Raw genomic sequence first — 21075 nt, forward strand, 5'->3', positions numbered from 1 at the left:
GCAAGAGACAAGCATGAATCTGTTTCTCTAGTTCATAGTTTAGGAAAATTAGGAAGAAGCATGTTTGTTTTAATAAACATCATTCCACCTCCTGGCATGATCACATCTGAGTAGGAAAATAGTAAATTGATCAAATTCTGTCAGATGAAATATCATGTCTTCTACTCTTGGCAACCTCTTGGTATCTCCACAGATTATAAAACAATTGAATGAACTGTGGTCATGAAATTATCCATGTCACAAATCTCGGTTTCTCCTTTTAATTGCTCAAGAAAAACAAGCCTTTGGTAACTCTAGTTACTGTATGCCACAATACAAAACAAATTGCCAATAACCATTCCTAAACTAACACATGACTAGATAGTGTTCCCAGAGCAGTTTGTTTTCTTGTTTCCCATAATTCTGTTTGATCTTCTATTTCTTTTGACATCAGTAGGTAAATCTACCAAAATCTTTGTTCTTGAAGAATTTTCATCTCAGGAAGTTCTCATTCTTGCCCTCTGATATAAAAATAACCATTCCAGCAATTAAAATATATCCAAATAAAAATAAGTCAAGGTTGCTTGATGACTACTACACAGGCACCTGCTCTCCCAATATTCAAGGAAGCCATCTGTTGAAAAAGATAAAACAGAATTTAACACAAATTTTACTGTCTTAAAATATACAAATTACAATGTATTTAAACCACTCATTCATATGCATGAAAATCATTAATAAATGTGCTTATCTTTTTCCAATTTATCCACAAGTAGTATAATATAAATGGAAACAATGAAAATGACATTTACATAAAACAATAATATGTATATTGAAATTTTTTAAACCTGAAATCATTTACAGAATTTTTAATGAAACTAATAAATTCTTTAATGATTTTTAGTGAAATGAAGCTGTTTAAGAAAAGTTTCCAGCAAAGATTTATTCTAGAGCTTGCATGGACACATTTGTGATGATATTTCATAGTGACAGCTTGGAGTATATTTTAGATGAAATAGCTATTTCACTATTGAAGTCATTGTGAAGTTACTTCCCAAGATATTATACTGAATTAAATGTGTTATTCATTCATTCTAAACAGAGACATACAGTGATATAACTTCAATATTTTCTTATTAATAGGCCATAATTATAATTGCTACAGGACCTATTTAAGTCTACATTATCCTTGTCATTGAAATGAGAACTGAGATTTTTAAAATAATCCTGAATATGAAATTGGTTAGAAATATATAAAAACAATAATTTTTAAAAAGTTTGTAATGAAAATTTATTCCATAGAGGTAAACTAAGATTTTAGTAATTTGAACTTTTTCATATCAATGATTTTTATTATAGTTTTCTAAGAATACACACATAAAAACATTAGGTAGATGAGAAATTACAGGATATTATTTCAAAGAGAAAGGAATAAAACGTAGCAAATAAAATAGCTATGAGAAAAACAACCTCAGATCACATACATTATCTTATTGATTGAGAAAGGACATGGTCTCACTCTCTAAATATGAAAGTTACCATCATTATCTAATTATCTACTAGTTCTTTTAACTGTGCTTATTGTTACCTGCCATCCTCCTTGCAGGTTAAAAATAAAAACAGAAACAAAACCAAAAAAACTTCCCATATGACTTCTTTTTTATTCCTTTCATTTAATACCTTATTTTTTAAAAAGCTAATATAACATATCTTGTCTTTTTCATAGATATTTGCTCAAAATGAGAAGTGAAAAGGGGTATGTGATATATTGATAGTGTATTGTGTGTTAAGAATAATTTTTATAGATCACTGTCACATTTATAATCCCATCATATGTTGTCATCTCTATATAACAGGCATGTGAATGGAGTGTCAAGAGACAATATGTAAATCTGGTAACATCAATGTCCACAATCTGAAATATTTCTGACTCCAAAATGCACAGTTTCCATTGTCTCTCTTTTAGTTTCCAATGATTTTGAAGCATTGTTTCACATCAGAGCCATCTAAGGGACTTTTACAAAGTATAAGTACTCAAGGCCCACCATTCAATGGGAATGGGATGAGTATTGGGCAGATGTATTTTTGAAGTTTCCCAAATACTCTCTGATGTTCATTCAATACTGAAAAATACTATGCATAGTTTCTAGGTGAAGTATAATGTACATACGTTCACTTTATGTCTGTATCTACATTTGCATCTATATGTCTATACATGCTTATATGTGTGTGTAAAAATGAATGTCTGCTTTTTTTCCCCAAGTTTACTATTCCTCCTGTATTTATTTTACCAGTGAATGCCACCACTTTCTAACCAGTTGCTCAAGACAGGAATCTAGAGCACATCCATGACACTTAGTTTCACCACCCTCAACCTTGCAGGTAAATAACCATCAAGTCCTATAACTATCTCTCCAACCAACTTAATTATACCCATTCGTACTGTCTTCAACCCAGTTTAGGTTACAGTTTCACCTTGAGTGTGAAGGGGAGCAGAATATGCCACTTTAGGGTATGCCACTTTGGCATATTGATTATTTTGAACTAAAGGTACCTGAGGGATGCCGGACACAAGAGGGACACTCTGACCCTCTTTGAACAATTAAAGCAGGAGATAAATCTCCCATGTGAAATGGTACCCTCTATGTACCAGGAGGATAGAGGAATATTTATCATCAAACATAGGGAATTTAGGGCCAAGAAGGCTGTGTAAACAAACCTTGTAACTTCTTCACCAATTTACTACCTCAATCCCAAACCACTTTGTCTACTCAGTACTTCATGAATTTATTGTTTCTTTGTCTAAAAAGTATCAAAGCTTCCTGCTTTGGTCACTTCTTTGAGTCTCATGTATTTATGGGTTTCCTTATGTACAAAATTTAATTTGTTTTTCTCCCATTAATTTGTTTTATGTCAATTTAAATTGTTTCATTAGCTGAAGAAAGAAGAAGGGAAGAAGGAAAAATTGTCCCCCCCTACAGTGGATTAGTAAAGTATGTCCTAATAAATTTCCGACTCTTACCTTGCTTTCTCCTAATCGTTTTTCACTTCTCATCAAGTGCAATCATTTTAAAGCACAATTCTGATGATTTACTTTCCCTGTCTAAAATCCTTCATTAGCTCTCCTTTAGGTTTATGATAGAGTCATGATTATATAACATGGTTTCTGGTCCTATATGATATAGACATAATTTATCTCTCCAAACTTACTGCTCACCACTCTATTTATTGCCGAATGAAACATGCCATGTGTTCTCCTTCTTGCGGCTCTTTAAAAATTCTCTTCCTTAAACCAAACCACTCCCCATATTTTTATCTGTTTAACTATTACTCATTTTCTATGCTTCACTCTACATATCATTTCCTGAAAGAAGATTTCTCTATCCAACACACTTAAGTTCTATCATGTTAAGTATTCCCCTTACCCCAGCATTTATCATTCCATTTTAAGCATTTGATATATTCTACAAAAATACATTTTAAATATTTGAGAACTCTTCCCCTTTTCCCCCTTGGTCCAGTTTTATCTTACTTAATACATATTTTAAAAAATCTGTCCTGTTCTCTCCCCAGGGTTATACCTTTCAGCCTTAGTATGATAACCTAAGAAGGTTGGCATGAAACCAATTATTAAACAGCAACTGAAGATTTAAATATCTCACCAGGCTTCCCTGAAACTCATTCTAAGCATCTTATATATCTATTATATGCAAATAAACTAAATCCATGCACAACAGAGTAAACTGAATTGCAAAAATAATTCACAATAAATTTATTTAAGAAATATTCACATATCTCTCACCCCATGCCAGCAACTATGTCAGTTTTTGGAGATATGACAGTAAATGACACACTATCTTTGTTTCTTTACAGCTGCAGGTAGATGCAGAAAGACAGCACTACAACATTGTACCAAGGAAGACATGAAAGGGTGATTTTAGCCAGGCTAGGGGAAATGGAATTAAATTTTTCTTTCTATGTTTTGAAGCACACATATTGTTTTTTCAAATCAAATGCAAAAACACAAAATAACAATGTTAAATGGCAAAGTCAAATTTACTTAAAGCACAAACACACACACACACCTGCAGGCATGCATGGGTTTGTTCTCTGTGTAACTATTAAGACATGAATCTGGCAAATACTCTCTAATCTATTTACATTATTTCCAATTCTAGCTAGCTTGGGAAATTTTCCAAATATACATTATTATATATTTTAATATATTCGCTTATTCATTCTAATGCATAGCCATTTTATGGTACTAGTAGTAAATGGAATAACCAGATGATATTGTCCATTTATGGGATAAGTGAAGGGAAGGTGACAAGCATTATCCAGCAAATACCAGAACTTTCTCTAGTGGCCTGGAATTTCAAAGGGATTTTGTGTGGGTTTGCTGATGGTTCCTTGAAAGTCTTAAAAATATAAATAATGATAAATGTGGCTGTAAAATCTTAAAGTACTTAAGAACTTTAAAATTAATATTTATTGTACTAAAATAAAGTTGTTATCAAACATTTTATATATATATATATATTTTTTAATGAGGCAGGTTACTATTAGTCATCAATTTTATACACATCAGTGTATACATGTCAATTCCAATCGCCTAAATCATCACACCACCATTCCCACCACCCCACGGCTTTCCTCCCTTGGTGTCCATACTTTTGTTGTCTACATCTGTGTCTCATCTTCTGCCCTACAAACCAGTTCATCTGTACCATTTTTGTAGGTTCCATATACATGCATTAACATACGATATTTGTTTTTCTCTTTCTGACTTACTTCACTCTGTATGACAGTCTCTAGATCCATCCACGTCTCAACAAATGACCCAGTTTTGTTCCTTTTTATGGCTGAGTAATATTGCATTGTATATATGTACCACAACTTCTTTATCCACTCATCTGTCAATGGGCATTTAGGTTGCTTCCATGATTTGGCTATTGTAAATAGTTCTGCAATGAACATTGGGGTGCATGTGTCTTTTTAAATTACAGTGTTCTCTGGGTATATACCCCGTAGTGGGATGGCTGGATCATATGGTAATTCTATTTTTAGTATTATAAGGAACGTCCATACTGTTCCCCATAGTGGCTGTATCAATTTACATTCCCACCAACAGTGTAAGAGGCTTCCCCTTCCTCCACACCTTCTCCAGCATTTGTTGTTTGTAGATTTTCTGATGGTGTCCATTCTAACTGGTGTGAGATGATACTTCATTGTAGTTTTGATTTGCATTTTTCTAATGATTAGTGATGTTGAGCAGCTTTTCATGTGTTTCTTGGTCATCTGTATGTCTTCTTTGGAGAAATGTCTATTTAGGTTTTCTGCCCATTTTTGGATTGGGTTCTTTATTTCTTTAATATTGAGCTGCATGAGCTGTTTATATATTTTGGAGATTAATCCTTTGTCCGTTGATTCATTTGCAAATATTTTCTCACATTCTAAGGGTTGTCTTTTCATCTTGGTTATAGTTTCCTTTACTGTACAAAAGCTTTGAAGTTTCATTAGGTCCCATTTGTTTATTTTTGTATTTATTTCCATTAATCTAGGAGGTGGGTCAAAAAAGATCTTGCTGTGATTTATGTCAAAGAATGTTCTTCCTATGTTTTCCTCAAAGAATTTTATAGTGTCTGGTCTTACATTTAGGTCTCTACTCCATTTTCAGTTTATTTTTGAGTATGGTGTTAGGGAGTGTTCTAATTTCATTTTTTTTTACATGTACCAGTCCAGTTTTCCCAAAACCACTTATTGAAGAGACTGTCATTTCTCCATTGTATATCCTTGCCTCCTTTGTCATAGATTAGTTGACCAGAGGTGTGTGGGTTTATCTCTGGGCTTTCTATTGTGTTCCATTTATCAATATTTCTGTTTTTGTGTCAGTACCATACTGTTTGATTACTGTAGCTTTGTAGTATAGTCTGAAGTCAGGGACTCTGATTCCTCCTTCTCCATTTTTTTTTCCCTCAAGATTGCTTTGGCTACTCGGGGTCTTTTGATTCCCCATACAAATTTTAAATTTTTTGTTCTAGTTCCACAAAAAATGCCATTGGTAATTTGATAGGGATTACATTGAATCTGTAGATTGCTTTAGGTAGTAGTCATTTACACAATATTGATTCTTCCAATCCAAGAACATGGTATATCTCTCCATCTGTTGGTACCATCTTTAATTTCTTTCTTCAGTGTCTTATAGTTTTCTGCATACAGGTATTTTGTCTCACTAGGTAGGTTTATTCCTTGGTATTTTATTCTTTTTGTTGCAATGGTAAATGGGAGTGTTTCCTTAAATTCTCTTTCAGATTTTTCATCATTAGTGTATAGGAAAGCAAGAGATTTATGTGTATTAATTTTGTATCCTGCAACTCTACCAAATTCATTGATTAACTCTAGTAGTTTTCTGGTGGCATTTTCAGTATTCTTTATGTATAGTATCATGTCATCTGCAAACAGTGACAGTTTTACTTCTTCTTTTCCAATTTGTATTCATTTTATTTATTTTTCTTCTCTGATTGCCATGGCTAGGACTTCCAAAGCTATGTTGAATAATAGTGGTGAGAGTGGACATCTTTGTCTTGTTCCTGATCTTAGAGGAAATGCTTTCACTTTTTCACCATTGAGAATGATGTTTGCTGTGGGTTTGTCATATATGGCCTTTATTACGTTGAGGTAGGTTCCCTTTATGCCCACTTTCTGGAGAGTTTTTATAATAAATGGGTGTTGAATTTTGTCAAAAGCTTTTTCTGCATCTATGGAGATGATCATATGTTTTTTATTCTTCAATTTGTTAATATGGTGTATCACATTGATTGATTTGCATATACTGAAGAATCCTTGGATCCCTGGGATAAATCATACTTTCTCATGGTGTATGATCCTTTTAATGTGTTGTTGGATTTTGTTTGCTAGCATTTTGTTGAGGATTTTTGCATCTATATTCATCAGTGATATTGGTCTGTAATTTTCTTTTTCTGTAGTATCTTTGTCTGGTTTTGATATCAGGGTGATAGTGGCCTGATAGAATGAGATTGGGAGTGTCCTTCTTGTGAAATTTTTTGGAAGTGTTTGAGAAGGATGGGTGTTAGCTCTTCTGTAAATGTTTGATAGAATTCACCTGTGAAGCCATCTGGTCCTGGACTTTTGTTTGTTGGAAGATTTTTAATTACAGCTTCAATTTCATTACTTGTGATTGGTCTGTTCATATTTTCTATTTCTTCCTGGTTCAGTCTTGGAAGGTCATACCTTTCTAAGAGTTTGTCCATTTCTTCCAGGTTGTCCATTTTATTAGCATAGTGTTTCCTGTAGTAGTCTCTTAGGATGCTTTGTATTTCTGAGGTTTCCATTGTAACTTCTCTTTTTTCATTTCTAATTTTATTGATTTGAGTCTTCTCCCTTTTTTTCTTGATGTGTCTGGCTAATGGTTTATCAATTTTGTTTATCTTCTCAAAGAACCTGCTTTTAGTTTTATTGATCTTTGCTATTGTTTTGTTAATTTCTATCTCATTTATTTCTGCTCTGATCTTTATGATTTCTTTCCTTCTGCTAACTTTGAGTTTTGTTTGTTCTTCTTTCTCTAGTTTCTTTAGGTGTAAGGTTAGATTGTTTATTTGGGATTTTTCTTGTTTCTTGAGGTAGGCTTGTATAGCTATAAACTTCCCTCATAGAACTGCTTTTTCTGCATCCCATAGGTTACAGATCATTGTGTTTTCATTGTCATTTGTCTCTAGCTCTTTTTTGATTTCCTCTTTGATTTCTTCAGCGATCTCTTGGTTATTTAATAAGGTATTGTTTAGCTTCTATGTGTTTGTGTTTTCTTACTTATTTTTCCCTGTAATTCATTTCTAATCTCATAGCATTGTGGTCAGAAAAGATGCTTGATATGATTTCAATTTTCTTAAATTTACTGAGGTTTGATTTGTGACCCAAGATGTGATCTATCCTGGAGAATCTTCCATGAACACTTAAGAAGAAAGTGTAATCTGCTGGTTTTGGATGGAATTTTCTATAAATATCAATTAAATCTATCTGGTCTATTGTGTTGTTTAAAGCTTCTGTTTCCTTATTTATTTTCATTTTGGATGATCTGTCCATTGGTGTAAGTGAGGTGTCAGAATCCCCCACTATTATTGTGTTACTGTCAATTTCCTATTTTATTGCTGTTAGCAGTTGCCTTATGTATTGAGGTGCTCCTATGTTGGGTGCATATATATTTATAATTGTTGTATCTTCTTCTTGGATTGATCCCTTGATCATTATGTAGTATCTTTCCTTGTCTCCTGTAACATTCTTTATTTTAAAGTCTATTTTATCTGATATGAGTATTGCTATTCCAGCTTTGTTTTGATTTCCATTTGCATGGAATATCTTTTTCCATCCCCTTACTTTAAGTCTTTATGTGTCCCTAGATCTGAAGTGGGTCTCTTGTAGACAGCATCTATATTGGTCTTCTTTTTGTATCCATTCAGCAAGCCTCTGTCTTTTGGTTGGAGCATTTAATCCATTCACGTTTAAGGTAATTATTGATATGCATGTTCTTATGACCATTTTCTTAATTGTTTTCGGTTTGTTTCTGTAGGTCCTTTTCTTCTCTGTGTTTCCCACGTAGAGAAGTTCCTCTAGCATTTCCTGTAGAGTTGGTTTGGTGGTGCTGAATTCTCTTAGCTTTTGCTTGTCTGTAAAGCTTTTGATTTCTCCATCAAATCTGACTGAGATCCTTGATGGGTAGAGTAATCTTGGTTGTAGGTTCTTCCCGTTCACCACTTTAAGTATATCATGCCACTCCCTTCTGACTTGTAGAGTTTCTGCTGAGAAATCAGCTGTTAACATTATGGGAGTTCCCTTTTATGTTATTAGTCGTTTTTCCCTTGCTGCTTTCAATAAGTTTTATTTGTCTTTATTTTTTGCCAATTTGATTACTATGTGTCTCGGCATGTTTCTCCTTGGGTTCATCCTGCCTGGGACTAGCTGCCCTTCCTTGACTTGGGTGGCTACTTCCTTTCTCGTGTTAGGGAAATTTTTGACTATAGTCTCTTCAAATATTTTTTGGGTCCTTTCTCTCTCTCTTCTCCTTCTGGGACCTCTATAATGCAAATGTTCTTGTGTTTAATGTTGTCTCAGAGGTCTCTTAGGCTGTCTTCATTTCTTTTCATTCTTTTTTCTTCACTCTATTCCACAGTAGTGAATTCCACCATTCTGTCTTCCAAGTCACTTATCCATTCTTCTGCCTCAGTTATTCTGCTATTGATTCCTTCTAGTGTAGTTTTCATTTCAGTTATTGTATTGTTCATCTCTGTTTGTTTGTTCTTTAATTCTTCTACATCTTTGTTAAACATTTCTTTCATCTTCTCGATCTTTGCCTCCATTGTTTTTCCAAGGTCCTGGATCATCTTCATTAACATTATTCTGAATTCTTTTTCTGGAACGTTTCCTATATCCACTTCATTTAGCTGTTTTTCTGGTGTTTTATCTTGTTCCTTCATCTGGTACATACCCCTCTGCCTTTTCATCATTTCTATGTTTCTGTGAATGTGGTTTTTGTTCCACAGGCTGCAGGATTGTATTTCTTCTTGCTTCTGCTGTCTGCCCTCTGGTGGATGAACGTTATAAAACATTTTAAATACCACTTTGCTCTTTGTAAGATACTATATGATCCAAAAGAGTGTAATAAAATACAGATGAGGGCAAATGTCCTTTAGGATGCTTTTACCCATTACTACTACATACATTATTTTGATTTCAATTATAGAGGAATGATAAGCATAATGGCTCTTTTCTATAAATATGTAATGAAGATATTATTCATTTATATGCCCATAAACTTCCTTTATTTAATGTTCATTTGTAAAAGTAGCACATTTAAAATATATACTGCTGAACTGGTACATTTCCTTAGCAAGTCAACAGTCATAGCAGTTCTCCCTTTGGAAACACTAGGGACTCAGGAAGGTAAAGAATTAAAATATATCTTCCAAAATCTCAGTGCAATAATTACAGCTTATTTTATATTTGCTGCTCTCTGGATAATGAATGCTTCTTTCTCACAGTTAAAGTAAAACATAGAACATCACAGGACCTAGTTCTCCAAATTCGTCCTGTTTGTTCCTCCATTCCACCTTTTTTCTTCCTTCTTAGCCAAATGCCTCTTCGTTTGAAACAAAGGATTTTCCCTTGGGGAAGAGTAAGTTTCATAAGGCAGATACCTTAGTCTGACCATGAGGAGACTGGTTTTGTACTTCAAAATCACCGTATTTAATATTGTAGTTGAACACATATCATCAAAACCAACACAATCAAGGACGTTATGTATCTTTAAAAGTAAACATTTTTTCAAAGAAATTTACTTCAATCAAATTTTAGTCAATTTCTATGACGAAAAATAAACCCTTTTATACATTAAGGAATAAGAGGAGATGAGGTTATTATCTTGTTTCAACTATGAAGACTTTGGAATTTAACTGCATCCATTGATGGAAAATTGGTTTGTTTGTTTAAATTGTTTCTAATTTTTAAGTTTCTGATAAAGGAGAGAAATAAGAAATATTGAAAGATTTGGCAAAGAAAGAAAGTAGGGAGAAATTGAATATAAGAAGGACAAAAGTCTGAAAATATACCCATTCTCTTCATTACAAGCAAGGTTATAGTAACTGTACAGCATAAGTTATTTTCCACCATAATTAAGTTGTCCTCCTCTCATCTTTCCCCAGCACTCACACACACCCCAACCCAAATAGTCCAGATCTTCAACCAGATTGTGAGCTTCTCTGAGCATGATCCTGAATCTCTAACTACAGTGTATGTTCAAAGGCTAAGCTAAGATCAGCCAGTTATTTCACTCCATATTCTTGGCCACAGTGTTTGTCCAGGAATGAGTGCTTTATATGACAGACCATTCAGAGCTCTTTGCTGTTTGTTTTGGGGTCTCTTTTGAACAAAGAATTCTTTTATTTTCTGATTATGGCTGTGAGGATTCCCACCTGGAGTTTCTAGCAGCAGCACTCCATAGAAAATTCTCTCTGCAGTGAGTAGCAATCAACCTAACAAAGATAGTCAAGCAAAAACGGGAGGCAGAAAGTTGTTTTCTGCAGGTTTCCATTCTCTTATTTTTATTATCTCTGAAACCAAATATTTTAAAGATGAGTTTTTGTGAACCAATATATTCCACTTTCATTTTTTGCTTCAGCTAATTAAAATTCAGTTCCTGTCTCTTGTTATGACTTATAATAAAGTGGAAATCTCACTGAAGCATGAATGTAACTTTCTAATATAAATTTTATTGAAGTATAGAATACACAAGAGAAAAGTACACAAAAACATATGATTTATTAAACTTTTTACAAAATGAACATGAAAATGGACAAAATAAATCATTTTGAGTTCAGAGTAATTTGACTAGATACATTGCTGTATGTACCCCTCTCCTCCAAAAGAAGTAAGTGAAATAAGCTCTTATATGTGAAGTAACTTATGCTGGCAACAATCTTACCTGGGTCCATTCATTAGTTTGTGGATCATAGGATTCCATAGTGTTGAGGTATGTCTGCCCATCATAGCCACCAACAGCGTATAGTCTGTCACCAAGGAGACAGACACCAACAGCATCTCTGGGCATACTCAAAGGAGCCACCATGGTCCATGTGTCTGTTTTGGGGTCATATCTAAAATGTAAAGATAAAGGACATAGCATATTCTAGTCACATTGAACTTTTACTATATTAATGATGCCCTTTCAAAACAAGCCATAAAAAAAAAACTTAACTTTTTTTTTCTAAAAACTTAATATTTGAGCAGGTTTTCAGGAGCCAGTATCCACAATGTCTGGCTTTCTATAGTTTAAGGTATTTTAAAAACATGCCTAGACTCTTAATTGGATGGATGCTGAGTCATCTTACAAAAATGAATGTCATGATTTCTTTCCACAGGAAATCAGATATGTAAATAACTACTGTTCCACAGTAGAATGAGGTTCTTTAAAACAGGTACAAGAGAATCTTATGCTCATGAAACAGAAGTAATGGTTAAAAATCTGGGACAATTATGAAGTACTTCACATTTGAAGTCTCCTTTAAATCAGATCTGAAAATCTATCCTAAATTTGCTAGAAAGAAAGAGATATTTTTACAAAGGTACACCAGTGTTAATAAAAATGCATGGCCAGCTTTGTGGAAAGTAGGTGTGCAGTGTGGCCAGGTTCAAGAGTGTGAGAAGAAGCAGTCCTTAAAAAGGTGGTTTTTGGGCTTCCCTGGTGGCACAGTGGTTGAGAGTCCGCCTGCCGATTCAGGGGACATGGGTTCGTGTCCCGGTCCGGGAAGATCCCACATGCTGCAGAACGGCAGGGCCTGTGAGCCATGGCTGCTGAGCCTGCGCGTCCATAGCCTGTGCTCCACAATGGGAGAGGCCACAACAGTGAGAGGCCTGCGTACCTCAAAAAAAAAAAAAAAAAAAAAAAATGGTGGTTTTTGATCAGCTCATGAATTGCTTGATTCCCAGAGTAAGAGAGTATTTTGTGCTTACTCAATAGGAAAATAGGGAACCATTGAAACATGAGGAAATAGGTACAACATGAACAGAGTTATCTTTTAATGACAATTACTCATGATTCACTGGAAGGGAGAGATTGGTAAATCAAGAGATTGAAGCAGAGGGTCCAAGTATTATTATTGAATTTTAACCAAAAATAATTAAATTTCCAGAGAGTCCGATTACCATACATTACATACAGATATTTTATGTGTTGGGTGGTAAGACACCAAAGAATTCCTTGTTGAGTGAGCTTTATTTCAGCTAAGAAGGAATGATTAAGCCACCTATTTGCCTTTAACCTACAACTGCAGGTTCAGGTACAAAAACATCTAGTAAGAACCCAGTAGAGGAAATATAAAAGAAGACTGGATAACAGCAAATTTATTCTGTTTGTTTTTCTACTCCAACCTTGTTATGAAATTTTAATGAAAAAAAAGAAGCAAATACAAACAGGCCAAAAAACCCACATACAGTTTATTGAAAATAAAGAAGGTTGTTACAAAAGAAATGACTGGAAGGACCCCAAGGATCTGGAATTTATATTTTACAGAGAATATTTCTCCCAGGACATTACATGCATTTATGCACCATGTCTGGAGGAGTTGTGACAGCCAAGATGATATATGTGAAATGAGAGATTGGTTGAATGCCTGAAAATCAGGACCATTTTAAGCATAGGCTGTCAGGCAAATAAAAAAGTAATTTTATATGCTATAGTTAATAAGTGTAAAACATCACAAGTAGACACAGGCACACATAGACACAAATGCAAATAAGCAATCTATGCTGTCAAATCTTCCTTAAGATATTTAAATTTCTACCATGAATATTTTGAAATATATAAACATAAAAACAGAGGACAAAAAAAAAGAAAAGATGAGAAAAGAAAAGACACCACAAGGAATCAAAATGTACAATCCACAAAGTGCAACATTTTATAAGATACCTGACTGAATTTTTCAGGGAAAAAAAGCCCAGTAATAAAATTAATTACTAAGAAGAAGTAGCTGTTCTAAATTAAATGTGACTTTAAAAAGTAACAAAATAAAGGGCTTCCCTGGTGGCGCAGTGGTTAAGAGTCCGCCTGCCGATGCAGGGGACACAGGTTCGTGCCCCGGTCTGGGAAGATCCCACATGCCGCAGAGCGGCTGGGCCCATGATCCATGGCCGCTGAGCCTGCGCTTCCAGAGCCTGTGCTCCGCAATGGGAGAGGCCACAACAGTGAGAGGCCCACGTACCGCAAAAAACAAAACAAAACAAAAATGTAACAAAATAAAGTGAGTGAAACTTACTTGGATCCCAATTTATAGACCAACTGTTAAAAGATGTTTAAGACATTTTGAAATTTTAATTTTGGGTATCAGATTATAATAAGAGATTATTTAAATTTTTATTAGTTGTGATAATGACATTGCGATTATGCTAAAAATGTAAAGTTCTAATCATTTTCCATTGTTTGTTTCTGGGATGAATTCATACAGGTTTTGAGCTAAAGTAAAGAATTACTTTAAAATATTTCAGGAAATAAAAATACTGTAAAGGTGAATGGATGAGGCAATTTGGTGATGGTTGTTGAATCTGGGTAATGAATACAGGGAGTTGTTTACTTTTCTGTCAGGAAATTTTTGTTATAAAATAACTTTAAAAGGAAGAATGTATAACACTCCTAATGTCAGTGAAATGTGAACGTTCTTTATATTTTATTCATTTTCTAATAGAAGCTAGTCTGCCTTTTGTCACAATCACTTCACTTAAATAGCTTTTCCCGAAGTCCTATTTTAGTCCCCATGTAATTATTATTCAGATCTATAGGATTTTTTTCAACCACTGTCTACATAGCAGACTTTATCACTTTGCAAAAAGGCAGAATAACTGAGAAAAAAAGCTAACACTAAGAGCACTAAAGAATAATAAATGCATTTCTGAAGACTTTTGAAATTTTAAGTGAAGCTCATATAATGAAGATATTCTCATATACTCATACTTCAGGGAAAATTAAGAAAACACTAGTATGCCCTATATCTACGTACACATTTAAAATAATATCCTACGCTTCAAAAGAGATATCATTCTTTTCACATTTTACAAATTCCTGAAGAAAAGTTAAAAATTTTAGTGCATTCTCCTAGAAGATCCAAATCTTTGAATTAAAAATACCTATTTTCAGTGGTAGGTAACATATTTCATGTGTTTAATTGCAATCTTTTAATTTATATCTGGCAATGGTGATGATATTTAAACTTATATATATTGCTAGAAAATCAAACCAAACCAAAAGAAAAACTGAGTCCAAACCCTACCCCCTCCTACACTCTCTCTCTCTCTCTCTCTCTCTCAGATATTTATGCAGTAATCACACTAATTCAAAATTACCCAGTAATGGTTATCCTTGTTCTCATATTAATGGATCTAAATGGATTTTTCTGTGTTTAGAACTCTGTGGATTTACCTCTGAGCCTGGGGATACACATAATTGTTACCCCCCAAATGAAATAAACAGCATTTTTTAGCTTAGGGAAAGATTCACAGATGTATAAGCTGTTTCCAAACAATTACTAACAGCGAACATTGTCATTGTCTGTTCACGTTTTTGACAAAATTTTGTTCTAAGCATTCTTTTTTGCCTCGGGTTGCTTGTTTATAAAAAGAAAGAAAGAATAGAAAAAGCGGGTGGCGGGTGGCTGCTGTCTTTTTGCATTTAGGCTGTCTGCCTTTCCTACGTCTCACCTTGGCCTTCATGGTCAGAATGTGAGCTCTGCATCAGGGACTCTATTAAAGTTTACAGCCCTCAGGAAAGAGATGCATCCGTATATAGTGGTTAAAATTGGCTGTAAAATGAAAATTTGCCAAAGGCATATGACAACAACAGAACAAAAGTTAGTTTCTCATTGAAACTCCCCCTTGAATTTTTTGAGGTACCATTACTTTTTCAAGAATTGTTATTTCCACAATTAGAAGATAAAAATTTCTTATGTTTAATGGACAATATAACTAGATTTCTGCTCCCCCTTTCAACAGTTTTTGCTTATTTTTATACAAACGTATTTTTAAAAGTTAATTTGATTTCAACTTTTCTATGAAGGTGTATGAAAAACTCTATTTTGATTAGGTCATATTCCATTACATCTACTCTTCAAGGTTGAGGGGAGGAGAGATGAGCTGGTGATAGAACCCGAGAAAGCAAGGAACTGCTAAGCAACTCCGACTCCACTCAGGTGTAGCTTTCTCATTAAAGTTTTAAAAATTATTTAAGCTATTGTCAATCAACAGAACATGGAGCATACACAGAAGATCTTAATGCTAGTAAAAACTCACTTTTAAAATAAATACATTAAACAGTTCAAAACTAAGGAGAAATAGATTCTTTATGTAGTTATTTTCTCTACTCATATAGTAGAAAAATTTACTGGTGCTGTGAGCCCAAATTATGTATTTTTAAATACCTTTCTCAATGTGAAAATGAATTTCAGAGTTCGATACCAGTGTTGATAACCTTCCATCTATATATGACATCACATGTTTCATCTTTTCATGTACATCTACCTTCCAAAGAATTGTTCTCCTTCTTCCAAAGCTTTCAGATAAATTACCATGATGTCAGCATTCCAGGCAGAATATCCCAGGACAACAGATTACTCTGTCACTCCCTGTGTCCAGCTGACCAATTCAAAGATAACACTTGCCTCTTAAGCTACTGAGGCAAACATTAATCACAAATATAAATTAGTATGGCTATGGTATAGGTTAATAATTTTTGCATCTACTTATAAAACAAGGCTTTATATATGTAGACTGTCATAGGATCTCCATTTGTTGTATATATTTCTACCAGAAATTTGAACATAATTTGTTATCAAAGAAGTAGCAAAGATTATGCATGCACAATAATAGAAAAACAAAGGCAAAAAAATATATATTTTCATGCTGCATTCATTTGGCTGGTTCCAACAGTAAGATCTTAAGAAGAATAAAAAGAAATATTTATTATAAAGTAAAAAAGTGCCTACCTAACATTTTAACTTTAAACAATTCAAGCAATTACATTTTTGTAGAAAATTTAGGATCTCACATATCAAAAAATGTGAATTAATATATTAATGTGCTACTTAAGGCCTAGTATAGCATCTATAATTTAAATAAAAAGTAAGTCTCTCCTTTATCATCTCTCTTCAGTGTTCAGAAATTCTTGGATTATGTCTAAACCAAAAGGATGAAATGAGAAATTAAAAGAAATGAAAGAATCCAAAATTCCATACTTGCTTTATATATTAATGTTTATGGTAATCTGAAAAGAATTATTTAAGTAGATAATGTATTTATCCCTGTATGTCAGACAGCATATCTTAAATTATTTCATTTTTAACAAAGATCTAAAGATGATAAAAGTAGAGTCATATCCTGACAGTAATAAGCTAAATAGTGTTAGTTTAGATGACTTTTTTTATTATGATTGGAGTAGATTTTAGTAGACTTTGAACAAAAGTTGTATATTTATTATAAGTTATATATCAAAATTGTGATTGTTGTTAATAGTGTTTGGTTGATAAGATATAATGATATAATTTTCAACAGGTATATGAATAATTGCTTAATATTTTAGTCTCAATCAAAAATTTTCTGTCTATTGAAGATATGCCTAAAATATATGTAAATCATGAATCCTCAGCCAGTGATGATGGAAATGGGTGTTCACATGAAAATAGAGATGTAATAAATCAATATCTATCTACATATCTTTCCATCAGTCCATCCAAACATTCATCCATCTATCCATCCCTCCATTTATCCCTTTTAAAACCTGTCTATCTTTCCTTCAATCCATCTGAACATTCATCCATCTCTCTAACATCCCTCTTAAAATATCTATCTACCTATCTATCTATCTATCTATCTAGCTAGCTAGCTACCTACCTACCTACCTACCTACGTACATACCTATTTACAGTATACCTCATAATGTTTTCCTTGTGAGAAATTTGAGGCCTCTTTTTCTTCGTGTCTGACTGATTTAATAAATGCTTATTAAGTGTTTACTCAGTGCCAGGAATTAAGCCAAGTGGAGGAGTATAGGCATAGACAAGACAATCTTGGCCAGCACATAGAATCTAGTTTAGTGGAAAAATTGATGTAAAACAAATAATTTTTTCATTATGTTGTTAATTCGTACAAAGGAAAACTCCATTGCACTTTCAGGTCAAATCTGTATTATGAAAAGTTTCCTCTGGCTACTCTAAGGGGAAAAGATTGGAGGAAGCAAGAGTGGATATTACAAAGGCAGGTTTAGGAGTTTCTTTAATCTTGACACCCCTTTCCTATCAGGTCTAATTAATGGGATGTAGATTCAAGGGCAAATGTGGTCCTGATCTCTTATTAGCCAGCAGTGGTACTGATGGCTTTGAGCATATTTTCTGATCCATTGCCTGATTTCCAGCTTTGTGATCTCAAAGTTCTAATTATTAATTTCTTTATCTCTTTTTTTCTAATACATTTTAAGGTCTATTTAGTACAGTGAAAGCAAACACAAAACAATATTTACTGAATAAGTGAATAGATAGATGAATGTGCTTTTTCTAATGAATTGCACTTTCTGGGTCTAAATTCTGCTAGAGCTTACTGCATTTTTGCACACTGCTTTTGTCCACTAATATGCTCTTACTAGAGTGAGGCTTGGCTACAAAATTAGTTTTTACTGTTCCAGCAACTATTCTAAACTTCACGTTCTTACTCAGTCTCTGCTTTCTTATCTGTTCTGATTTGAAGTACCAATATTCCTTGCATTTAAGAAAGCCTGACTTTACAATTTTTGATAGGTGCTATATAACTGTACTTTGTTACTTTATAATACCTTTACACTTCTATAAGAAATCATTGTCATATAACAACACTTGTCTATCTACTTATTTATCTATGTATAAAACATAACATTGTACACTACCTGCTATTCCTAATGATTTGTTTGCCTATGATTATATACTAAGAAACATTCCTTACATTACACATGCAAGGTAATTCTACAGGGGTACCATTATGTAAAATTATCAATATAGAATGTATCTTATAGAAATTGTAAAAAATGTTGTTAATCTGACACATGGTATGAGCTCGGATAAGAATCATGATGATGCTGTGCTTCTGCATTACTTAAGTTGTTCATCCCCACTGCAATCCTATAACTTAAAATAGTTATGCTTAATTAAATACAAATTTGCACCATAAATGTATTCCTAGACTGAATTCTTTATGCCTCTGTTCACAAACAACATTTTAATGCATTAGAGAGTAAACTTAGAAAATGATGTGTATGAAATATCATTTTATTAGTGGCATTTATATATTTGCCATAAAACTAGCAGGCTCATCATATTCATTTTTTTGTCATTGTTTCCCAATAATTTAGCAAAGGAAAATGTGAATAACCTGTCATTCTATTAGCAGTATTTTTTAACTAAACAGTTACATGTTTGTGCTTATAAAAACATACACAGTTACATGTTTGTGCTTATAAAAGCATACAATTATTCATTTGGACTCTGACCACTGTCCTCACTGTAGCACCTATAGTTCCTAATTTCATTGGACAAGAGAACATTGAAGTGCAACTGTGGTGAGCTAAATGCCATCCTCTATGTATATATAGCCATAAATCTACAGTCCATTTCACAGAGTAGCAATATCATAAAACATTTCTGTATTTTATCCAAGAAGTGGCTTAAGTTTGAACAGAGCATGTTCACTAAAAGCTATCTTTTGCCAATGGCCTTATTCTCAGTAAAAATGTTCACGTATCCTAAGAATAAATTATCATAAATGAGAGAGAGCCCCTTTCTTCCAATGACTATTCCACTATCAAGCTTAGATATAAAGGATTTGGTTTCTTAATATTAAGAGGAAAATTGCTGTGGTCATCAGTGTGATCCTCCAGACATCTATTCCTCTCCCAGGTACAAGGTCAGATACTGTCTTTCCACACTCTGAAGTATTCTGTGGCCATGTGACTGAGTTGTCATCAAAGTATCAACAAAGGAGAATTATATTACTTGAAGGCTGAATCTTTAAGAATGCATAAACAATGTAGTACTATTCTCTGGCTTTCCCTTCTGACATGGAGACAAGCGTTGCCCATACTTTAGCTTATATGTCCTTCTGGGTACTAGAGTAATAATATCACATGGACACACAGCATGAAAAGAAAAGAGCATTATAGTATTAAGTCACTAAAACTTTTGAAGTTATTCATTAAGGTAGAATTACTTATCTTATCCCAGGTGATAAAAAATAAGTTATCCTCACTATTTCCTAATCTCACTTCCTCATGTATCAGCATGTTTCCTTATGTAATAGAAAATATCACTGTTAGGTTCTTAACTATCTAATCCTTACTTCACATGACATAAAAGTGCTAAGAGATCCACATCCACTAAAGAGAATTCAGCCATAACCATGCTAGGAAGTGTGTGGATAGTTGGACCAAGACTGAAGCCAAGGTAAATTTTCACTCCAGCCTCTGTGCACCTGCCATTTTTAGGAAGGAATTAAAAGAGGATCTATACTTCTTCTGTACACCAGGATAATAGTCAATATAGTTCTAATAAGCCTGTCTTACATTAAGAAAGTTATGGCATAAAGCAAAGTTCATAATTCACCTTTACGAATTTGAAGAGAGTAGTAGAACAAATAAAACAGGATGAATAGAACATATAAATAAAATATCCATTTTTTAAAAAAAAGAATTAAAAGACATTCATGCATTTTAAAAATTATTTAAAACTGCATTTTAATAGACCTTTTAAAACATATTAATGAGAAGCTTAAAGATGACTTTAGAATTATGTGAAAATAAATTGTAGGGTTTTTAAAAAATATTAGTTGAAAAGAATGGAAGAAAAGAAAGAAGGAAGGAGGGAGGAAGGGTGAAGAAAGAAAAAATAAGGTAAGGCATAAAGTGGTGTGTGTGTGTGTGCACGGGCACGCATGCACGTGAGCACATGCATGAGCGAGAGACTAATAAAGCAGCTGTAGGAGTTGAATTTACTTTCTTAAATTATGCAGATTTTATAATCACTTGCATTAGGTATCAATATAATTCGCATTCTTTCTTTCACTATAACCGTGCCTTGGGGATCTTACCTTTCTACGTAATCTAGCAGCCGAGAACAGTGGTTTGAAGCAGGAGCATCATGACCTCCTACTGCATAAAGAAAACCATCACATGTGGCCACTCCAACACCCCCTCTTCGTTTACACATTGGAGCACACATGTTCCACTTATTTGTGTGAGGATCATAATATTCCATTGAACTCAAACAGGAACTTCCATCACGACCTCCAACTGAATACAACCTAAAAACACAATTGGGCAAACATGATTTAGTATTACAGTCTGTATGACCAAATGAAGGAAAGGAAAAGTCCTTTATGAATAAATGTTCAATCACAGCATGAGCCTCAAATGTGTTAAAAATATATTACTTCACATGGAAATTTTTATTAAAGGAACATTATAACTAATTAAGTATACCTGAATCCCATGATTTTAATAAGCTGTATACTAGATGAAATTAAAATGAT

General features: G+C 33.6%; 1 protein-coding gene across 2 annotated transcripts in view; it reads right to left on the reverse strand.

Annotated features, from left to right (window-relative positions):
* Positions 1–553: 553 nt before the first annotated feature.
* Positions 554–21075, reverse strand: part of KLHL1 (kelch like family member 1) — a 402508-nt gene continuing 381986 nt past the window's right edge. For both annotated transcript variants that reach the window (XM_060079916.1, XM_060079915.1), the window contains 3 exons: positions 20635–20847; positions 11471–11642; positions 554–613 (listed from right to left, as the gene is read on the reverse strand). In XM_060079916.1, coding sequence (XP_059935899.1) covers positions 554–613; positions 11471–11642; positions 20635–20847 — 445 coding nt within the window. The remainder of the gene's footprint in view (positions 614–11470; positions 11643–20634; positions 20848–21075) is intronic.

The sequence above is a fragment of the Mesoplodon densirostris genome, chromosome 17, assembly GCF_025265405.1.
Source record: "Mesoplodon densirostris isolate mMesDen1 chromosome 17, mMesDen1 primary haplotype, whole genome shotgun sequence".
NCBI lineage: Eukaryota > Metazoa > Chordata > Mammalia > Artiodactyla > Ziphiidae > Mesoplodon > Mesoplodon densirostris.